Below are 24,000 nucleotides of genomic sequence, written 5' to 3' on the forward strand. Positions count from 1 at the left end.
AACATCACAGAAATACGTTTAAACTTTTCTGTTTCAAAAATATTTACAGCCACCGTACAGTACTCCCTCGTTAATCGGACACTTTTGGGACCGAAGGGTGTGTCCGATTTCAGGTATATACTTATAATTTCAGGTATATACTTATTAAAAAGATTCCTAATTCCAGCTCTGACCTGAATGAATTCGGAATATAAAATTTGAATACGAAATTTTGAAATCTGAAAACAAATTCAATTTCTGAATTCATTTTCTATCTGAACCTTAAATTCTAGTTCTCAATTTTCTTTCAAAATTCAAACACTAAGTAAGTTGTAATCTTTTTCTTCATTTTGAATCTCAATTAAAAACTTAATAGGATGATCTTTTAAAAATTCTTGTTAAAATATTAAATAACAGATACCTTACTATTGAATGTTTAAATATATTATGTACTAGCTGACCCGTTGTGCTTTGCTACACCTTCCAGAAATAAATGTAATTTGTAAAAATTTATTCAAATTTAGATTTTAGAGAGCATTTTTTTAAATCAAACCTCATCATACTTCAGTACCAACAACTTTGAAATGAGAGCTGCAGCTGCAGTTCTGAATTGCAATTCAAAGATGGTATATATTATGTACTGAAACTTGATCTCTGAACTCGTTTTTCAAGATCTGAAATTTGTACTCTGTGCCCAAAAAAACCTTTTTAAATATGGCCCTCCTTTAAAAAAAATCTTTATCTTAAATTTACATGGGAGCTCTCCCATCTTTTTTCAATTTTGTCCCCCACTGCTTAAAGAAGGTAGGCAAATATACCCGGCTCGATACCCAAACAGCCCTTATCATGGTAATAAAAAATATATTAAATTAGATATGTATTAAATACAGTGCAAATTTCTTTTTTTTCTAAATAGATTAACTACGGTAAATATATAAATATTTAAAAAAATATCAGTTGCATCACTAAATAAGTTCTCAGTGTTTTTTTAAATTTCTCTTTGAAAGTCAAATATTCAAAAATGTTGGCAAAAACAAATTTCTATGTTTACAATTGTTCCGTTTATTGGGGCAAGTGTCAATGCAAAGCTTATTTACAGATGCGTCAGAGTAATGGCTTTAAAATGGATTTAATACAAATTCCTGTTTTTCGTTCTATCAAGTTTCACTGATATATCAAGCGTGAGTTTTCAAAAGGACGTATGTCGCAAAAGTAAACAAATTGAGTTACTGTTTGCACGGTATAGTAAATTTTATTTTCTTCTGTATGAATTAACTGTTTGTACAAAAAAAAAAAAAATAATATGCCGTTAGCTAAAAAAATATACAAACGACCTATGTCATCTTTTCTCAGTGTTTTCGAAATTCTTCTTTACACCTCTTTTTGGTAAAACGACGCATCTGTCAAAACAAATAATATCGCACACACAGCAGATAGGATCGCAGCAAACCGTCGTATGCGTCAAATCAGATACGTCGGTTTTTTCACATCATTGCAGATGCGTCAGTTTTAAAATAATTATTATTTTAAAACTGACGCATCTGCAATGATGTGAAAAAACCGACGTATCTGATTTGACGCATAATGAAAACAATTTGTCCAAGCGACGTATCATAAAGGGTGTATGTAAATATTAAACTGTCACAACGACGAATCATTATGGCGTATGTGAAAAAAAACTCAACAATACGGTGTAAAATATTTTTTTTAACAAATTCACTAGGAAACAGCAAAAAATCCAGTATGCCCAAACCTATAATTAAAACATTATTGTTTTTCCTACAGCTGCCATGATAAAACTTGATTCTAGATCAAACAGCTTTAAATAGCATTTATTTATATTAACATAATGTTACAGTTGAATTTTAGAGCTTTTGTTATGGTGTGATTTGAGCAAAAATAGAGTTAGAAAACCCAACCCTAATCAAAAACAAATCAACTTGTTCGACCAGATTTGGCCCACTGTATCGAACTTTAAAAAGAAAAACCCGACAGCCCACAGTCCACGAAAAACGGAAAAAAAAGAAAAATAACTGTCATCGGATATTTCGGACATCGGTCGAGGCTGCGACAAGACGAAGTTCGAAAAGTGTGGGGGATTTCCCGCGAAAAGCCCCAGCGAAGCAAAATTTTCCTGTCCCCTGTTTCAATCAACGTGTCTGGACAGACATTTCGACGAGCTGACGAGCTGAGCCGATTTGCAATCATGGCTGGCGAAACCGATGAGGAGGTTGAGCGACGACGGGGGAGCGCCGAGCAAAATCATACCGAGCAGTACGGCATCGTCGATCCGGATCGCATCATCAAGAATCCGCTGCAATTCCAGTGGACGCTCTGGTATCAGGAACCGGATAAGAACAAGTCGTGGGGAGACAATCTGAACGAGGTGGCCACCGTCGGTACCGTTGAGGACTTCTGGAGATTGTACAACCAAATCAGGAGCCCGTCGGACCTGAAGACCGGGTGCGATTATTCGATGTTCAAGCAGGGCATTCGCACCATGTGGGAAGACGAGAAGAATTTCCGCGGCGGCCGGTGGGTGATCAACGTGCTCCAGCAGCAGCGCCAAGAACGGGATGAAATTGCGATTTGGACCTCCACCGTCATGAGAAAGCCGTAAGTCGATTTTTTTTACCACGTCCGAACCATCATTGTGATGAAGGAGATTGGGTGGGTGAAATAAAAGTGGCCATTAGAAAATTTTAAATTATGTTCTCGTTTTTCATTGTGGCGACGACCATGAGAAACCATCTGTTACAAATGGCGCCCAACTAAATCGAACCACTTTGATTATTAGTTCGACAAATTTTAGGGACTTTGCGTCCACTTACAATTATTATGATTTTTAATATTCGATAATTGTACTTATCATTATTTCATTATTGCTCTTCTCGTATATCACACCATATTATTGTGTAATCATAAGTATCGTGTTATTTATTCGATATTGTTGTGAATTAAAATTTACTTTAATTATTTATTTACATTGCAATACATCATGCACAGTTATCAAGGGGGTTACCAAGGAAAAATCAAAAGGAACGCGATCTGGAGGCGCGGTATAACCTCTATTCCGGGCCCTTGGTAATTAAGAGGATTAAATCCCTCTTTTCCTGAGATAACTGTTGCTTTTAGTTCTGTTTAGTCCTCACTGTAAAATCACAGCTATTATTCTCTTCAATGGCTACATGATTTAATATGCTTGTTTTGCTGCTTGGGTGAAAGTCTTTTAGTCGTTTGGTTCAGGATTCGAGGAAATTTTTGCCAGGTCTGCTGGTATAGATCGACATCATTTGCCAAGATATGTTGGCGTTGAGTTTCGTCTTTAGTTTTAGTTAAATCTTTGCCATAATTCGTTGGCGTAAAGATATTTTTGCCAAGATTCGTTGGCTTTGAGTTTATTATGATGTGTTTATGTATTATGTATTTATGTATTAAGTTTTAGACACCTCTGCAGTAGGTGTTACGCTTCCGAGGTATGCTCGGAATGTAGTCGATCATTTCTTTCCCTCGAACTCCTTGTGGCGTGGTTTTGAAATTTTCATGGATTTCTATCATAATCCATGAAAATTTCTACCAAAGCAGCAATGTTGTGTTACAGTTGAATTTTAGAGCTTTTGTTATGGTGTGATTTGAGCAAAAATAGAGTTAGAAAACCCAACCCTAATCAAAAACAAATCAACTTGTTCGACCAGATTTGGCCCACTGTATCGAACTTTAAAAAGAAAAACCCGACAGCCCACAGTCCACGAAAAACGGAAAAAAAAAGAAAAATAACTGTCATCGGATATTTCGGACATCGGTCGAGGCTGCGACAAGACGAAGTTCGAAAAGTGTGGGGGATTTCCCGCGAAAAGCCCCAGCGAAGCAAAATTTTCCTGTCCCCTGTTTCAATCAACGTGTCTGGACAGACATTTCGACGAGCTGACGAGCTGAGCCGATTTGCAATCATGGCTGGCGAAACCGATGAGGAGGTTGAGCGACGACGGGGGAGCGCCGAGCAAAATCATACCGAGCAGTACGGCATCGTCGATCCGGATCGCATCATCAAGAATCCGCTGCAATTCCAGTGGACGCTCTGGTATCAGGAACCGGATAAGAACAAGTCGTGGGGAGACAATCTGAACGAGGTGGCCACCGTCGGTACCGTTGAGGACTTCTGGAGATTGTACAACCAAATCAGGAGCCCGTCGGACCTGAAGACCGGGTGCGATTATTCGATGTTCAAGCAGGGCATTCGCACCATGTGGGAAGACGAGAAGAATTTCCGCGGCGGCCGGTGGGTGATCAACGTGCTCCAGCAGCAGCGCCGAGAACGGGATGAAATTGCGATTTGGACCTCCACCGTCATGAGAAAGCCGTAAGTCGATTTTTTTTACCACGTCCGAACCATCATTGTGATGAAGGAGATTGGGTGGGTGAAATAAAAGTGGCCATTAGAAAATTTTAAATTATGTTCTCGTTTTTCATTGTGGCGACGACCATGAGAAACCATCTGTTACAATAATTTTGTCCCTCCTTTTTCTCAGATTTTGTCTGATGTTACATACGTCCTTTTGAAAACTCACGCTTGATATCTGCAGTATTCCTGCAATATAAATTTATGTTTGTTACTCCACTTTTAACGAATACTGTTCAAAGGGAATGATTTTCATTTATAAAGACATTTAAGAATTTTCAATATCCGCTGCGGTTTCAACATTCGGAATACCTCTTCTGGTCTTTCCAACATATTGAATCATTTTGAAGATGAATTTCTTAAAAGTTCGACGTTTGCCCTTGCCCCACCGTGTAAGTTGACAGAAGGGAATATTGTTTTTAACACTTTAAGGGTAAACTAAAAATTTCTCTTAAAAATTTTGCGTCCAGTTGAATATCAGTTCTTAAGTCTCGCTTTTCAAAAACAAAGCGGATCAAAAGTCTCTTTTATGCAGCCATGTAACACAAAAACACTTTTCATGTTAAGTACCTACTGGAATTGGTATGTAAGCAAAAAGTACGGTGGTTTTTTCAGAATTATTTAAAATAAAAAGCTCCCATTTTCATTTCTAAATTCGTTTCAGTTGTGTATTTGGGCCGAAGTAACAATTTCTAGAAGAAAACATTATTTTTAATTTTTTTTATCAGAAAAAGTTGAACGTTTGAACATGTTCTAATGTTCCTTGAATGAAAAGTCGAATGCTACCTACATTAACACGAACTAAATATGGAAGTATTTTTGCAAATCTTTCAATTAGTTTTGATTCGATTGATAAAATACCAATCCGTGTCACATCTAGGCGTCATTTATTACCACGTGCTGTGTACAAATCAAAAAAGCAAGAAAAAAAAACAGATCTAGGTTGCATATCACCCCACGTGTTTGAGAAACAGGCGCCTTATTGTTAAATTTCCCAGCAATCAATCAACAGTGTGCTTTGGTTACTATCCACTTGCGACGACGTTTGCTCGCCCATGGAGACGAAAAACAAACCCCTCAAAGAAAATATGCTTGGTTGAGAAATACGCGCCAAAATATTCCTGCTGATCAGTATGCTATGCCTGGGTTACTTTCCTTTTGCGACGTTGGCTTGCGACGCCTCGACCATAGAAACGAAAAACAAACCGCCCAAAGGAAAAAAAAATCTCAAGAAAATGGATGTCATGACTTTAATTTGTTTCGAAAAACTACAAATTTTGTATGGAAGCCTCTCCTTCCTTAAGTCGGATGGAGTTTTGACTATTACAGAAACCATCCCCGGCCTCAAAAACCCTCAGATGCCAGTTTTGACGATGATCGGTTCAGTAGTTTCCGAGTCTATAGGGAACAGACAGACAGACAAACATTCATTTTTATATATATAGACTAGCTGATTTTACCCGGCCTTGCTCGGGTTCACAAAAGTTATTAGATTTAACCTTAAAATGGGCCTTACACGGAAAAATTGAGTTATTCATTAAATGTATTGAGATTACACCTTCAAAATAACTAATTGATTGTTGCTCAAAATTTGTATACCCCCAATTCAGTTTTGGGTAATTTTGGGTCATCAATATACAGATGCAAACTAAAACTCAATTATTCAGCTCTGTATAAAAAGTTTGCTGTTGTTGGAATGCTTTGGAAGGGGATGTCAAAGCTAAAAATATTTCGGAATCATGTTGTGTTGTATTTGTGATTCACATTGGTTTTTATTTTCAATCGTTTTTAAGATGAAATCATTATTTTTAATTCATTAAAGGTAAGTTTATCATCATTCAACTTAATTCTTTTATCGAATTCTTCTATTTCTAATGTTAAAACAGTCAGTTGGAATAAAAGCATCTACTTCAGCCGGTGGAAACTGTCGTATATGTTTCCGGAAGGTTCAACAAAAATTCGAACAAAGATGCGGTCAACAAGCAGGATCCGGAAGACAGAGAAGCCAAAAACATGCCGGGGAAAAGTTTGTTGTTCGTTCGAGCATCGGAAAATGGTGAGTAGATAAAAATGAATATTCTGTCTAATTGCTTCCATTTTTTTTTCTAATTTTGTACTCAGAATACGAAAGGCCTAATAGAAGTAAAATTACATCTGGTGTGGTGCTATCCGATCTGCGTCAGAGTGAAACCAAGGGAATATAAGTTTTGGTTATCCATGCGCTGCCGTAAGACGCCGCCGGCTGTTTCCGTTGATTTTGGTAAGCATTACGTATTCAATTCTAAAGAGCAATTATTCATATCTACCTATCTGTTATATTTTTAGTGTTTCATCAGTATCTGCTTTGAATAATGAAAGTGGAGGCAGCTGGGGCTCCCTCCACCAGCAAGAAGCAGGACGAAGATCAGCTCAATTCCATTACGGCAAGCAGAACCATTCCCGATTCAAGTACGAAGAGGAAAATGAAAAGGCCGTTTATAAGAGAAGCTTAAGGCAGATAAAAAAGATGTCAAACAAAATTTGAGAAACAAAAAAAAATGGTAAGGTACTTGAAATTTGATGATTTAATTTATTCTGATAATCTCTATTCGATTTTTTCGAACTGCAGCAAACACAGTCAAGACATAGGCATGGGACAGCTATTGCGAAAATATCTGGAGAACGAGCTGGATGGGTCGGACCAGGAAAAATCTCGGAACAATCCGCTCATCGTCATTCAGTGGAACCTCCATACGTTGAAAAATGTAAGTATTATTTAATATTCCATAATATTTTATATCCCATGCGGTTTGAACTTTTAACTTAAATGCTGTCTGATTTGTCAATCATTGTTTCTTTTCTTCCTGTAAGCTTGTGGGAACAGTCTGTTTATTCTGATCAGCTCATCGGAACCGTTCAGAAAGGTATCTCATAGTGGATAATTGTCATTTCCAATCAGACAAAACTTACGAATCCAATCTAACAAAAATTTTCCTAAGAATTTTGGAATTTGAATTAAAATTACAATTGACGACTAGCTTTAATAAATATATGTATTTTCAATTTAAAACTATAATTGTATTCATAGAATTCCTTGTTTTCTAGTATAATTACTTTTACATTACCAACTAAATTGCATGATAACAAAATTAATTGTATTGTTACAAAAGATTAAAATAAAAATCATTTTTACAGATTCTTCATTCTCCTCATTTCAATTTGGCAACATAGACGATCGTACGTTGGAAGTTATAAGTGTAATCATGTTTGAGTTTGCTGTCGAAATAAAATTAAAAAAAAAAATAAACAAAAATATAAAAGAATACTCGGCATCAGAATGACGGTTTGACAATAAAGATTTTATTGCTACGCAAGAGATTTAAATTTTGTCCTTTTTTTTGAGAAATTTCAATAATTTTTACTTTTTGAAGAAATTTTGAAAATGCATGGGCATCCCCATGTCAAAATATACAGAATTGACTAATTGGCTGAAAGCTTTCGAATGTGTAAAAGCTTTTAGCTCACGCTCTGTGTAAAGCGCCCAAACATAAAACTAAGTGGAGACACTTTTCTCGATTCTGTATGGATTTTTATACAGAACAGAGTAACTTTGTTTACCGTGTAGGTCGAATTCACAGTGAGCGCGGTGCGAAGTGCGAAGCGAATTTCCAATTCGCGCGAAAAACCGCTTCACATTGAAACACGTTGAAAAAAACATCGACCGGCCACAGTGCAAGCGAATTTTCGTGCGAACACCTGGCTGGATCGCGCGAATTCATCCTGTTCATCCGGACATACACTGAAAATATTCTCTCGGATATTTTTTTATCGTAAAATGATTTATCAAAAAATTTTTTTTCAAAAGTTTATTTATTTAATTATCATTGCCGTTTCTGTTTTGGTAATGAAAAATGCACGGTTTTTTAGCGCGGATTTTCGAAACAAACGCGGTTTCAGTCTTTTTCTATTGAAACAAATTATAACTGGCAATAAACGACCGGTGGCATGAAAGCCCCACAATATGTGTATAGGGTGAAGGGGCTGAACGGATAGAAGTTGGAATTTGTTATCCGACGCCATCTTGAAATCCAATATGGCCCCTTTCACTCAACTTTAAAATGCTGGAAGTGACTGAAAAGCACATGAAACTCCCACAATATGGGTAATGGATGAAAGTACTCAATAAGTAGAAGTCGAATTTGGCTGTCCGACGCCATTTTGAAGTACAAGATGGCGGTTTCCGCTTAATTCAAAATGCAATAAATAACTGAAAATCGTAAGGTCCATCCACAATATAAGAAATCAGTAAAAGGGATAAAAAAGTAGATGAAAAATTACTGTTAAAAATTTAACAAAAATTTTGAGAGAACTGCAAAAAAGCACTGAAAAGAATAAACAAAAATATAACAAGTGTTATAAAACTAAAGTAATATTGACAAAAATAATACAAAACTGTGGGAAAATATGAATAACTATTACTAAAATTAAAAAATATGACAAAAAAAATAGTGACAAATGACAAAACTTTGAATAAAACACGCCAAATGTGGTTAAATAATTAAGCCAAAAAATATGACAAATATTACAAAATTAGACAAAAATATGAGAAAAAAATCACAGAAATGGCAAAACTATGACAAATGAGAAAAAAAAATTATGATAAAATTATAATCAAAATTTGATAATGAAATGACCTGACAGAACTAATATAAGGACCAATATTTGACAATAAATTTACAAAAATGACAAAATAATAACAACAAATTTACAATAAAATCACAAAAATCTGACAAAAAATAAGGCAAAATGGCTAGAATATGATAAAGTTTTGAAAAAAATATGACAAAAATTTGTCAAAAATAATGACAATAATCTAACAAAATTATGAAAAATGAGATAAAAATATAACAAAATATTTTCAAATATATGTAAGAAAAATGACAAAATGAAGACAAATACGACATAAAAATCACAAAATTAAAAAAAAAAAGACAAATCCAAACATATAATAATAATAATAATAATTTATTAATGATGAATATGTAAAAAATATATCGCAAATACGACGAAAAAATGACACAATCTATAAAAATCTATGGGCTTGTGATATGTGTAACTCAGTTGGCATGTAAGTTCCCGCCTAAGCCAATGTCCGTGAGTTCAAATACAAGAGTAATCATCGAATGCATTTGTACTGGAAAAGACTTTCAGTATGAAGAGAAGGTGGTAAAACGAATATAATCGAACGAAAAAAGACAAAACTATAAAAAAAAACTTACAATCAAATGAACAAAAAATCTGACAGAACTATGACAAAAATATGACAAACGAAAACATGACAAAATTATGACAAAAATTAAAATAAAATGACAAAAATCTTACAGTACTATGACAACCTTTGTCAATTGTCATAGTTTTGTTTTATCATAGTTTTGTAACATTTTTTCATACTTTTGTTGCATATATTTTTATCACATTTGTAAGATTTTGGTCATAGTATTGCCAGATTTATGTTATTTTATTTCAAAATTTTGTCATACAGACCCCGCTTGATTTTGGCAAAATCCGAGCAAAAACCGTTCGTTTTTGGCAACATCCAAAAAAGACGTTTTTTTGTCTTTTTTTTATTTTTTATTTTCATTTTAAACAAATAAAAATTAATGTAAAACGTAATATTAGCATGAATTTTTTTCATTCGGCTTAATTATGATAGTTTTAAACAGTAAAAACATGAATTTTTCCATGTTTAATGCTCATAACTAATATAATTGAGTCAAATTGAAAAATTGTATGCTTATATAAGGTTTTACATAAATTTTGACTAATTTGAATTAAAAATCAAAAATGAAAAAGTGACAAAAAAAACCGTTCGATTTTGGCAACATGAAATTTTCGGGCGTGTTGCCAAAAACGAACGGGGTCTGTATTTGTAATTTTTGATTAGTTATTATATTTGTCATATTTTTATTTCATTTTTCATATTTTCCATAATGTTGTCAAATATTTGTCAAAGTTTTTAATTTCGAGTTTTGGCATTATTACTAATTTGTTGTTATTATTCAGTCAACTGTTATTAATTTTTGTCAGTTTTTTTTTTCTTAATTTGGTCATGGCTTTGCCATTTCAATGTCAAATTTATCATACATTTGGTATATTTTTCTAATATTTTTGTAATATTTTTATCACCATTGCCATATTTTTATTAAAGTTTTGTTAGCGTTTCGTAATATTTGTTATTATTATATTGTATTTTTTTTCAAAATTTTGTTATATTTATGTCATAGTTTTAGAAGATTTTTTTTGCGATTTTCAGTCATTAAAATTATTTTAAAGTTGAACGGAAGCCGCCGTATTGGATTTTAAGATGGCGTGTTTCATAGCGTCAGACTGCAAAATTCGACTGTTACTAATTGATTGAGTTTTTCGGAATTAACGCGGATTTGTTTTTTTTTTGCGCGGTGCGTATCCCTCGCTCATAGTTTTGTTAATTTGCAAAGATTTTTTCACATGTGATTAATTTTTGCAACACCGAAGGTTTTTTTCAGTGTTGAACCGCTTCGCAATTCGCGTGCACTGTGGCCGGCCTTCAAAAGCGAACTTGCGAAATTCATCCGGTGAATGAATATTTCGCTTCGCAGTTCGCTTCGCGCTCACTGTGTTCGTACCCTTAGGGTTACGCGTTACTCATACCGTTCAATCCTACTGTCAAATTTACGTCGAAAATTGACGAAACGCCGGTCAGAGATGCCACATGGTTTGCACAAAAATCAGTACACAATAATGAAAATATCATCTTTAATTTCTTCTCTTCTTTCTTCTGATACAACTCTAGAGTGTTTCTACGACAATAACTAAATTTGAAAGCAACATTTTAAATGATACTACATCATTATTGAAGTTATTTTGTGATTTTTTTTTTAAATTTAGGTACTGATTTTGGAATTGACAAGATTCAACAATGCAGACATCTTAAGAATTATCAGCTTATGAGCTTCTCTGGTCTAACAAGTTAGAAATTAACTGCTATTTTAGTGCTCATGGTTACTTGGGTATGATTGCACATTAAATTTAATCAGTTGAAAAAAAAAATTTCAACCTCATTAAAGAAGTTCACGCAGCGAAAAGATTTTTTATTTCAAAGGAAAGTGCCGCAAAAACAAAGGATTTTTTCCTTTGATTTTGGGATAAATAAAAATTCCTTTGATTCAAAGGCATTTACCTTTGTTTCAAAGAATTTTTCTTTTGAAAAATCTTTGAATCAAAATATTAATGCTTTGAAACAAAAAACAGTTTCATTTGTTGCAAAGTTGTTCTTGTTTGCTACAATGTAATTTAGATTTAGATTTAAAAGGATTGGTTCATTGAACCATTTTCCTTTTATTCCAATTGGAAGAAATATTTTCTGTTGTCCCGAAGTTCCTATTAGGAATTTTGAATAATAAAAAGAAAGAATTTACATTTTCAATTTATTTTTATTCACAAAATTAACACTAACACTGGTTCACTATAATTTTGATCCTAATTTTGGCCTGAGAGCATACTTCTTGGGCCGCTCAATAGACTTCCGGAAGCAGCTCCGGTTGCTAGCTTTAGTGGTCATCCAACTGGTGATTACCGCTGAAGATCGGGCCGAAGATAATCAGACCGCTGGATTTGGGGCGGAATCTACCGTGGTCCTGTAATGCAAAAGTTTATATAAAGTCTTAAACATTCACTTTTTGATTAATGGATTAACACACACTTACCATTCTTCATCCTGAATCTTCTCTGATTCACTAGTTTTGATTTTCAACACAACCGGACAATCTTTATTCGAAATTCGGTTCTTGCTCAATCCAAAATATCTTCTAAGTTTAAAATTTTAATTGAAAGAAATTATTCCTTTCTGTTGAAAACAATATTCTTTGGTTGAAAGAAAATTTACTTTGTTTTTAACGAAATGTGCAATTGAACAAATTTCTTTTGAATCAAAGAATTTGTTTAAAATCAAAGTCCAAAATTATTCAGTTCAAACAATTAATTCTTTCTTTCAAAAATTATTCATTTGAATCAGAACGATAATTCATTGATTCAAAGAAAACAGGAGTTTGATTCAAAAAACTGAATGTTTTGAATCAAAGTCAGTTTCGTTTTGTATCAAAATCCAAGTTTTCTCTGCGTGTTAAGACATTGAAAAATATAATATTTTTGATCTATAAATCTTTTCTCCTTCATCATAAGTTAATTTATTCAACAAAAAAAAAAATAAAAAGTCTATATTTTGAAAAATCTTCAAACTTAGCACCACTGACTGTTTGATGTCGTTCGTGTTGCTGCCCCGGAAAAAACAACAACAATTTTCTTTTGTCGCGTTTTAATTCGGCTTTTTTCACACCTCGCCTGCGTATTCCACAACAGAAATCGGATCGAAGGATCACGGAGGACGTCGTTTCGAATGTTTGAATGGAAGGCCAGCTACAACCTTCCAAAAACTTCTACATTTTCAACAGCTACCACCCGAATTACGGAGCCAGGAGGCTCATACAATCAGCTAAACATCCGGCTAAGGCAGTGAAAATGCTCGTGGAAATTTTAACACCAAGACTGCCGTGGGAGAATCGGATTGCTGTTTTCAATAGGTAGGTGTAGAGTGCCTATAAGAAGAGTGACGCCAATGTCAAAATTGGAATAGCGATGAGCTGTCAGTGTCGTTCCAAACGAACAAATGACCTGTCAAATTCTGCCTGAGAAGGCTGAATTTGACAGGTCATTTGTTCGTTTGGAATGACACTGACAGCTCTTCGCTTATTCCAATTTTGACATTGTCGTCACTCTTCTTATAGGCACTCTAGGTAGGTGTAATTTATAATTCTGCAAAATTCCAGTCAAACCTGGTAGCAAAACAGAATTTTACAATTTCAATAGAAATATGAGAAATTGAGAACTTTTTTTTGCTTCTTTCAGGTTATGGATGCCAGCTACTATCGCATCTACCGACGTAGCCCGAGCCGTAAGGGTTCTTAACACTGGATGGCATTCAAATATGAGAAACAAAGCTTCTATTTTATGTATAAAAAGGAACGAAATAAAATGAGGATTTTGTAAATAAAACCTATATACCCAGGAACAATTGGTTCTTTCCATCCGAAAATTCTAGCTATTCACGCACGGTTGCAATTAACGTACGCATAGCGTTGTTGAACGTTATGACGAGTCGTTTCATGACTTCAACCGTAAATGTCTCGTTATAAACGTACTTCAAGAATTACTTCAACAATAACAGTTTGAAGAGCAAAATATGTTTACATGAGCGATTTTTGGACGTTATCTAAACTGTTTGTTTAACAGTTCCTCCATATAAATGTTTTAACGGTTTTAAACAGTTACATAACCTAACAACATATTTTAAATACAATCATTTTGAAATTCACGATTCCAGCAATGTATTTTACAGTTTCCATAATCGTTTGCTAAAAGTTTTTTTACGCTTCTGTAGGGAATATAGCAAGTGTATAGATAACTCAAAAGAAATAATAATAAGGTACGAACGACGGATTGGCAACACTACTAGAAGAGATGACACGTTTGAGAGAAGGAGAAGAAATAAAGTGTAGAGTTTTCAATGAAGAGAGAGTAACTTGCAACGGAATGAAATAGAGAGAAGTGGGAGAGATTGATCGTGTATTTTCAGGAAAGAGGGAGTATTTCGCATTGGATTCGGATTCGGAATGAAACGGAGAGTCAGTTTATAGACGAAATTTGTGAGAGGCACACGCGCTTAGAAACCCGACGTGAAAAAAATGCATACGGAAACTTGAAAAGAAAATGGCTGAAAATGTGGTGATTACAAAGTGTTCTGAAATGAAGGATGGAGAAGCGTTAGGTAACGAAGCATGGGAAATGAACCGATCGATCACGACAATGGCGCAGTCGGTTCAACCGAACTGTAAGTATTCATTTGTTTATTGGAGGTGTTAAGATAAATTGATAATCGTTGTACATTTGCTGTTTACGAGAGCAAATTATGGCTGATGGTTGGTTAAAAAAAATGGTACGTTCGAAACCATTTATGTTTGGACGAGCTGAAGGATTGTTCTGGTTAACGGGCTGTAAAGAGACCAAAAAAAAAAACTTCGGGTTTCTTTCTTTTGGATTTGTTGAAGGCGACTGGCTTTAGAAAAAAAGGTTGATTTATAGATTCAGGTAAAAGTGGTTAGAGCTAAATTCAGCAAACGTGTTATAGTGATGTTTCGGTGTACTTAAAAAGAGTTCTGATTCTAATCATGATACCCGTAATAGGAATTTTCTCAAAACAGGAAAAGACAGTCTAGTTTCACTTTTGTGAGATTTTTAACTAAAGGGAAAAAATAAAGGAATATTTTCAGAAAATTACCAGTTGCACACCTCTGACAAGTGCAGTATAAAAAAAGAATGCCAGATGGAAACTCCTGAGAGAGACAGTATTGGATAAAAAAAATGATGTGACACTCGAACGGAATTGAAGGTACAGACCCCTGTGAGTATTGGAAATATTGGATAGTATTGGATAAAAAATTATAGGGACAGTTAAACGGAATTGAAGGTACAGACCCCTGTGAGGGGCAGTACCATGGAATAGAAAGTACAAACCCCTGAGAGGGGCAGTACTATAAGCATGAAATGAAGGTACAGACCCCTGAGAGGGGCAGTACTATCGAATAGAAGTACAAACCCCTGAGAGGGGCAGTACTATACGCATGAAATGAAGGTACAGACCCCTGAGAGGGGCAGTACTATAAGCATGAAATGAAGGTACAGACCCCTGAGAGGGGCAGTACCATGGAATAGAAGTACAAACTCCTGAGAGGGGCAGTATTATAAGCATGAAACGAAGGTACAGACCCCTGAGAGGGGTAGTATCATGGAATAGAAAGTACAAACCCCTGAGAGGGGCAGTACTTTAAACATGAATGACCCGAGTGGTTGAAAGGTCTCAAATAAATAATAACAATTATTATTAAAACTACACTAGTTCAAGCGAATTGCCTAGAAACGATGTTAAAAAGATAAAAAGATTGCACGAGCCAGTGCTAAGTAGTAGAAATCTTTTTATTAAAAATGGTTTCATTTTTTCTTTTCTACTTCATTGTTATTATGAAACTGCACTGAACAGATATTTCAAATTTTTGATAAATGCAGGCCTTGCCCATTTTGAAGAAGTAAGCTATAGTTTATAATTGGTTGGGATAAATACGCATGACATTTTTTTGTAGTTGGTATGAAGGCAAATTACGGATACGATTAAAGTGTAGAAGTACGAGTAAATTGAATAGGCAAATCAAACATCTCCAATAACTAAAGACAATCTGATTGGTAAGATAATGAAATAAACTGAATCATCGGTAGATGATTATAAATTTCTATTATACATACACATAACGAGCGAACATAAATCCTCAATCGAGAATATGTTTTTTATGACATTGAATGTTGCCCTTACAATTGACATAATCTTCATGCTTTGTGATAATATTTAATTGTTCAAAAATGTGGGGAGTTTACCTGCCTAATTAGGAGAACTGTGGCCCGACGATTTCACTAGTTTCGTAGAATGCTCTTTGACAAAATACAGATCAACTAAAATGAATAATTTCAGGTTGTTTGTATGCAATATTGTTGATAATTTTAGGACAAAAGATATAAAAGTTTGAATGTAGACATTTGTAATATCTTATGATTGAAGAACAGTTTTTTTTTTAGATAAAAAAATTATGTGTCGCATCTTGTTACGTTACAGTCTGTAGAGAAACATACCAGTCAGTTATATATATTCCATTGAAAAAAATAGGGAAGGTTTTCTATCAGATGACTAGCACCAAGGGTATGGATATGTTTGCATATGCGTTAATATGTTGAATGAATTGCCACATAGTTGGATAAAAAAGGTTGAAGGATTTTAAACGATGGTCCCTATTTGAAATTGGTACTTACGTAAACAAGCAAGCATTAATACAGCTTCGTATAGACGGTTAGAAAATACGTCTGCAGACATTGGTAGTCTTGAAATTTTTATACATCCTGGTCAATTCACGTGGGTTAACTTCTACAAGTTTTCGTGTCATTTTGACGAAAATGTTTAAATATTTTTCTTGACATCCGAAGGGATTGATGATGTTGAATGGATTTACCAGGGGAACTTTCCATTCTGCTGGAGGAATATGCTCGGTTTCGGAATTCCTTTAGAATCCTTGAGATCATCGGGATGGAATCTAGGAGATGCAGGTTTTCTAATTCAGATTTTGGATGACTATGGGGCGAGCGCTGTACATGAATAAAACCATTTTCAATTGAATAGCATGGATTTCGCATCCATTAGCAGCTGCATAACGTATATGTAAACGATTCCATTCTGTCGCAGAAAGTGGCACTTAATATTGTTCGCACCAATGAAGAAAGAGTTGGTACAGAATTTTGATTTTCTTTCGCACAATTTTATTTGTTTATTTTTGTTTTTGCACGGCTAACTTCAAGTAATTAAAAAAAGGTTATGTCGAAGAACTTTGAAACAGAATAAGTGTAAATAGAGCTGAATGTGTGATTCAGCAAAATCGAGAAATACATTTGATCAGGACGCAAGCAAAACACTTCGTGCTACAAAAAAAAATGGTTTGGTTTTTCAAATCAGTACGTTATTTTCAAAAGGCGTGAATAAATCTTAAAGAGAAAAACTGCAATATTTTATTCAACTGATATTTGTTCAGACGGTGCCTTAGGGGAAAAATAGAATGTATTGTATCATGATGTTTTGAAAGCTTTTTAATGATAAACTGTTGGTCACATCCTTTTGATAATAGGCATTTACCCTTGGGCAATTATCGAAAATCACTTGATTTAAATTTGGTCGCAGGAATAGTGAACGCCTCAATATTAAAACATGAAAAGGATGAAAAATCAAATAATGCAGAATAAGGGCCAATGTTGTTAAATTTTTTCCAGGGTATAGAGGTGGAGGCGAATGTAGGGAATATAGCAAGTGTATAGATAACTCAAAAGAAATAATAATAAGGTACGAACGACGGATTGGCAACACTACTAGAAGAGATGACACGTTTGAGAGAAGGAGAAGAAATAAAGTGTAGAGTTTTCAATGAAGAGAGAGTAACTTGCAACGGAATGAAATAGAGAGAAGTGGGAGAGATTGATCGTGTATTTTCAGGAAAGAGGGAGTATTTCGCATTGGATTCGGATTCGGAATGAAACGGAGAGTCAGTTTATAGACGAAATTTGTGAGAGGCACACGCGCTTAGAAACCCGACGTGAAAAAAATGCATACGGAAACTTGAAAAGAAAATGGCTGAAAATGTGGTGATTACAAAGTGTTCTGAAATGAAGGATGGAGAAGCGTTAGGTAACGAAGCATGGGAAATGAACCGATCGATCACGACAGCTTCCTCAAATCATCATTTGACTATTAAAGAAATCGTTTGGTTACAATCTTTATTTATGCGGGTTAACATACTATATATCTATAGTAGAATGTATAAAACCAATCATACGAAATTGTTCAATTTATTATATTTATATTTGAGTGCACGTTCCAATCCGAGAAATCTATTATAGTTATAGTTGAAAGCTTAATATTTATAGTTAGTCGAGAATCAATCAGAAATAAAGTTCAATATAGGCGGAATATTGTTGAAAAAACTGTACTTTATTCTCCGTGATAAGTTCTGTCAGGTCATTTCATTATCAAATTTTGATTATAATTTTATCATAAATTTTTTTTTCTCATTTGTCATAGTTTTGCCATTTCTGTGATTTTTTTCTCATATTTTTGTCTAATTTTGTAATATTTGTCATATTTTTTGGCTTAATTATTTAACCACATTTGGCGTGTTTTATCCAAAGTTTTGTCATTTGTCACTATTTTTTTTGTCATATTTTTTAATTTTAGTAATAGTTATTCATATTTTCCCACAGTTTTGTATTATTTTTGTCAATATTACTTTAGTTTTATAACACTTGTTATATTTTTGTTTATTCTTTTCAGTGCTTTTTTGCAGTTCTCTCAAAATTTTTGTTAAATTTTTGTCAGTAATTTTTCATCTACTTTTTTATCCCTTTTACTGATTTCTTATATTGTGGATGGACCTTACGATTTTCAGTTATTTATTGCATTTTGAATTAAGCGGAAACCGCCATCTTGTATTTCAAAATGGCGTCGGACAGCCAAATTCGACTTCTACTTATTGAGTACTTTCATCACAGATGAACAGATGTACAAGCTCGAACAAAAAATCTTCAAAAACTTGTGTAAAATTTCCAGTGCTCTATTTCAAACAAGCCGTTAAAAAATGACGAAAAACAGTGCCATCTATTGCTAGATTTGTAACTTTTGAACGGCGCAATAGATGGCACTGTGTCTAGATAGCTCTTTTAAATGTAACAATTTTTCGAAAGGACGCAATAGTATTTGAATTCAAAAATGAATAAATTTAAATACAATACGACGAATTATTCTACACAATTTGATTAACCACGAATAATTTTAAGCTGAGGAAAATAGCATCATCATGTTTCTTTCACTACAGAGATTACCGAAATAACAAATAGATGTACAACCTTTAATTTTAATATTCCAGAAACCAGTGCAAAATTTCAAATGGTATCATTTAAACAAGCCGAATAAACTTTTAAAGTTCCTCATTCTTGGAAGAGTACAATCGTATATGGTCTCAAAAATTAATAAATTAACATCGTAGCGGAATGGACGGCTTCAATATATTCACAACAAGGTAAATTTGCCTGGTTCATTTTACCTTCATTATTTTTTTAGTAAAAAAGACTAACTAAGAAATTCGGACAAGCCAGACGAACCAGTTGTTTTATCCAGTTCAGTTTAAAATTAACAATCTCATGAAACAATATAGATTCTACACTCAGCAAAATACTATTATGCATGCCATAAGATTCTCTTATGGAGTGGCGCCATAAGAAAAATCATTGAAATTCATAAGATTCTCTTATGGCGCGAATGAATTCTGAAGATGAACACCTAATCCAATGAGAGTTTGTAGCTTTTCATAAGAGGCTCTTATGGAAACAGAAAGTCAATTCTAATTAGAATAATTTAAGATATTTGACGTTGAAAACATTCACTTTATTGTTTTCCCAATTTCTTTAAATAAAATAATGAAGTAGTCATCAGCAGCACAGCAACACCCCGGTTCCAACGAAGTTTTTTTTTGCCGCATCCGATTCTTCGAACTTGCGTTAATTCCAGTCAGCATACTGAAAAGTAAACAAAAAAAATATTTTAGTTTACTAATATATTAAGCGTTCACATCAAAAACATTTCAAACTTACCAATTACGGCGTGTTCGTAAATTGATTTTTTCTATCGAAGGGATTTTTTCTATCGATGCTGGCGTTCGTAAATTAAACAAACTGCGTGCAAAAGCATTGGAAGGTGATTTGACATCTACCAAAAAAATCGATGCATCACCCAAAAAATCAGTTTACGAACAAGCCGTTAGAAAGATCACCATGTTAAGAAAAACGAATTACCAACAATAGCGAGTGCTTCGTACCGTTAGACAATAAAAAAATTGATGGGATGAATAAATGTGTTCATTATATTTTCACAATGCCATTTCTTCTATTTTTCATAAGATGTTCATATGAAAACTGAAGGAATTTCATAAGACTCTTATGAAACACAATTTTACACTCTAAAAAGCGGTTCATAAGACGCATCTTATGAAAATTATAATAAGAATTTGCCTGAGTGTAGGCTTTTCTGAGCGAGCATTTTCTTGTATCATATTTTTTTCTATTGAGTGTTTAATTTTAGTTTGAAGCAATTAGAAAAAAGCTTAAAGCTATAAATTTTCATGACGCAAATCATAAATGTGTTGCGAATCTTTATCATCAATTCGCTCAAAACTCGTCAAATAGAAATTCGACATTTTCATAACTGACTAATAGTTTGTTATTTTGTTTTGTTTACATTTCACTTTCTTCTTGACAGTTCTCTCTGGTGTCCTTGGAGACATCTGGTGGCTCAATCAAAACACATAAAATTGATTGAAAACGGTCGTTGGAACTTTACACACGTTTCAAGGCTTAGCTTGTACATCAGTTCATCAGTGCTTTCATCCAATACCCATATTGTGGGAGTTTCATGTGCTTTTCAGTCACTTCCAGCATTTTAAAGTTGAGTGATTTCAAGATGGCGTCGGATAACAAATTCCAACTTCTATCCGTTCAGCCCCTTCACCCTATACACATATTGTGGGGCTTTTATGCCACCGGTCGTTTATTGCCAGTTATAATTTGTTTCAATAGAAAAAGACTGAAACCGCGTTTGTTTCGAAAATCCGCGCTAAAAAACCGTGCATTTTTCATTACCAAAACAGAAACGGCAATGATAATTAAATAAATAAACTTTTGAAAAACATTTTTTTGATAAATCATTTTACGATAAAAAATATCCGAGAGAATATTTTCAGTGTATGTCCGGATGAACAGGATGAATTCGCGCGATCCAGCCAGGTGTTCGCACGAAAATTCGCTTGCACTGTGGCCGGTCGATGTTTTTTTCAACGTGTTTCAATGAGAAGCGGTTTTTCGCGCGAATTGGAAATTCGCTTCGCACTTCGCACCGCGCTCACTGTGAATTCGACCTTATTCTGCGACGCGAATGAAGTGACTCGGAGTCACATTAGTCGTAGTCACGTGACTCTAGTCGGGGTATTCCGAGAGGCGACTCACTCACGGTGACTAGTTCATTGCCTCGGTGGCTTGATGTTCATTTTGACGTTCCAGAGGCAATGAACCAGTTTCATCGGGTTCACCATGCGAACTGTCAAACATGTAAGGAACATTCAAAGCAGGTAGTGTGATATTCAATTTCTTGGATGACGTCACATTCATGAAGAATTTCAAAGTAATGCATTCAATTTTTATGTAACCAAACCCAATGTAGGACTTCAATAAGAGCGTGATTTGTATTTTTGTACGTGACAAAATTTGTCAAATATTTCTTCATCATTTCCTGCTATTGGCCCTTATTCTGCGCCGCGCGTGACGTGATGATTGTCACCTCACCTCGGAGTCACCGTGAGATTTGTCACCTTATTCCCGGAGTCGATCCGGTTAAAGTGACAGAGGTTCACTCTAGGTGAGCAACCGAATGAACTCATGTGTCAAATTTGCTCGGGTTGTTTTTATTTCGTTCGCGATTCCAAATGTTGAAATTAAATTTAAAATCAAAATGTACAAATTTCGGTACGCAAACGGTCACTAACGGATTGCAAGGTTTAAGCAAGCAGCTGGAATAACTTTTGGAGCTGCGAATAAAGCGAATCGGACAGAATTTAGTCTAATATGTTTGGTTCCTGGAGCGGCTTGGAAAAAAAACATCCAACAAAATAGCGGAAATCGACGGCTGCTGCCCCAATAAACTGGTCCTTTGCATCAGATCAACACATGGGATACGACACCTCGACGTCGATAAACAATGGTTAAGTACAGGACTTCAAAGCTGTAACATTAATTTGTTCGAAAACAACATTACCGGGTGAAAGTGAAAAATCCCCCCGCGACGGGAATTGGATAAGATGAAGTGAAGTGCAAAAAATGTGTTATTTTAAACTCGTTGCATGTAAATAAAGTTGTATAAAATGAAATTATAACCTTTTTCAATTTTATATGTTCCAATTTATTTCCAACTTCTACCTAGTAATTTTTTGTTGTTGCACAAATGATTGAAAAAATCAAAAATTGAAGTGATTTTTGTTATGATTGATTCTTAAACTATCACACTTTAGTGTAATTAAACGTTTAGAGCCTAATTATTCCGTTTTGCATAAATTTTCCTTTAAATTTTTGTCCCGTCACCACCTGAAAAGGTACCGACAATTGTCACCTAAAATTGTCACCCGAATGCGACGATTCTCACCCACGGTGACTACGAGAATAGGGTAAGAACTCACAAAGTTCATCCGAAGTGACAATCCTCACCTAAACCGACTACTGGAATAGAGTGACTTGGGTGACTCTACTATCGTCACGTCACTCGAGGCGCAGAATAAGGGCCATTGCTTCAAAATGAAAGTCAAGAATATCTTGATTCAGATGGATGAACAATCTGAAATTATTTCTAAAATGTCTAAAATCTGGATGTAAATCTAAACCTGTTTGATATTCACAATAATTTAAGGAAATATTCCGAGTAAGAATAAACGACAAGCTAATAGATCTGCAATATGAATATATTTCTATAGAATAAATTTAGCTTAAACAATGACTGCACAACACATTTAGACATAATATGTCTAATTACTTATACTTTGGGGAAAAAGTGGATTAAATCACGGGTCAAGGGCGAATTATTTGAACAAATTAGTGAGAGCAATCCGCTGCTGAGCCCGGTAACATCCTAAATCGGTCTTGGCTTTGTCGAGCTCAGCTTGGACTAGCCTATCGGTTGGAGCCTTGGCTTGGACCCGGCGTAAATCATCAATGGCCAGCTCGTAGTTCTGCAGACGATTGTGGGCCTGACCGCGTCGAAACAATGCCTTCACATTATCCGGATCCAGGGCCAAGGCAGCGTTGCAGGCAAATAGCACAGCCGTGGAGTCGTTCAACTTGAGAAAAACGGCCGCCTGATTCAGGCAATTGGTCAGCTGGAACTGCTCCAGAAGAGTGCGATCTTCGTAGCGACGAATTTTGTTATTGAAAAAGTTAAAGTATCGTTCGGCTTTTCGATACCGTCGGCAGGCTTCGACCCAATTCCGTTGAGCGAAGTATTGATTTCCTGCCGCTTTAATCATTTCCAAGCGAGAGAGCATTTCCGTTACCTAAAATCAAAAGAAGAGAATTTAGCAGGGTATCCGTTTAAGACTCTTTAAAGACATTTTCCTACATCAAAGTCCGCCTCAAATTTCGCCCAGTCCTTCGGAAATAACGGCAAACAATCTCCAGTCCCATCGTTATCGTTCAAACCCCAATCTTGTCCAGGCATCAACTGGCCGCAGTCTGCAATCACAATCTCCCTAGTTGGCTCGCCCTCTTCGCTGGCAAAACGTTCCATTTCTCCGATAACTCCGATTCCGCGAATAACGTAGCCAACGACCACATTGGTACCGTTCAGATGGGGACACTCTCCCGAGGTAATGAAAAACTGAGACTGATTTGTATTTGGTCTGCCCAAATTGGCCATGCTTACTGCTCCATCTTCATGCTAAAAGAAAAAAAGCAGTTCTCTTCATACGCAAAACCAAAAGCAAAAAAAAAAAACACCAACCAAAAGGGAAAAATTCTCATCCTCGAAGAATCGCCCATAGATGCTTTCCCCGCCGGAGCCGTTATAGTTGACGATGTCCCCTCCCTGGGACATAAACAGCGATTTAACCTTGTGGAACTTGCTGCCCCGATAGTGCAACCGGGCCCCGGTCGTGGTCGAATGGCCCCGCTCTCCGGTGCACAGGGCCCGGAAGTTTTCCGCCGTCCGCGGTACGACATCAGCTCGCAGCTCTATAAGCAGTCTTCCGACTTTTCGAGATCAGACAGAGAGCGATCAATAAATTTATGAGCTTTGCTATATACGAGAAAATTAGAAACTTGTCAGTAACTTACCTCGTTCCTCGCCGATTTTAACGTCGAGATATACCAGCGGGTTG

At 35.2% G+C, this 24,000-nt stretch overlaps 3 protein-coding genes and 1 long non-coding RNA gene across 5 annotated transcripts; 3 read left to right on the forward strand and 1 right to left on the reverse strand.

Annotated features, from left to right (window-relative positions):
• Positions 1 to 2,185: 2,185 nt before the first annotated feature.
• Positions 2,186 to 2,599, forward strand: LOC129747710 (eukaryotic translation initiation factor 4E-like). The gene has a single exon (XM_055742042.1). The coding sequence runs from the start codon at positions 2,186 to 2,188 to the stop codon at positions 2,597 to 2,599; it is 414 nt and encodes a 137-aa protein (XP_055598017.1).
• A 1,234-nt stretch (positions 2,600 to 3,833) lies between these two features.
• LOC129747735 (eukaryotic translation initiation factor 4E-like) lies at positions 3,834 to 4,343 on the forward strand. Its single transcript, XM_055742076.1, has one exon. The coding sequence runs from the start codon at positions 3,930 to 3,932 to the stop codon at positions 4,341 to 4,343; it is 414 nt and encodes a 137-aa protein (XP_055598051.1). The 5' UTR covers positions 3,834 to 3,929.
• Positions 4,344 to 5,931: 1,588 nt separating this feature from the next.
• On the forward strand, positions 5,932 to 7,731 carry LOC129738975 (uncharacterized). 2 transcript variants are annotated; one of them, XR_008735705.1, is made up of 7 exons: positions 5,932 to 6,200; positions 6,265 to 6,434; positions 6,500 to 6,638; positions 6,704 to 6,918; positions 6,987 to 7,122; positions 7,229 to 7,281; positions 7,553 to 7,731. It is a non-coding gene; the product is annotated as an uncharacterized LOC129738975 (long non-coding RNA). The 2 variants fall into 2 exon arrangements; XR_008735706.1 differs by lacking the exon at positions 7,229 to 7,281.
• Positions 7,732 to 22,572: 14,841 nt separating this feature from the next.
• LOC129747926 (peptidyl-prolyl cis-trans isomerase D-like) lies at positions 22,573 to 23,999 on the reverse strand (the record flags this gene model as incomplete). The annotated part of the gene is made up of 4 exons (XM_055742357.1): positions 22,573 to 23,178; positions 23,244 to 23,561; positions 23,625 to 23,872; positions 23,957 to 23,999. Coding segments are annotated over 4 exons (1,080 nt in total), but the record flags the coding sequence as incomplete, so codon positions are not given.
• Between the last annotated feature and the right edge of the window lies 1 nt (position 24,000).

The sequence above is a fragment of the Uranotaenia lowii genome, chromosome 1, assembly GCF_029784155.1.
Source record: "Uranotaenia lowii strain MFRU-FL chromosome 1, ASM2978415v1, whole genome shotgun sequence".
Taxonomy (NCBI): Eukaryota; Metazoa; Arthropoda; class Insecta; order Diptera; family Culicidae; genus Uranotaenia; species Uranotaenia lowii.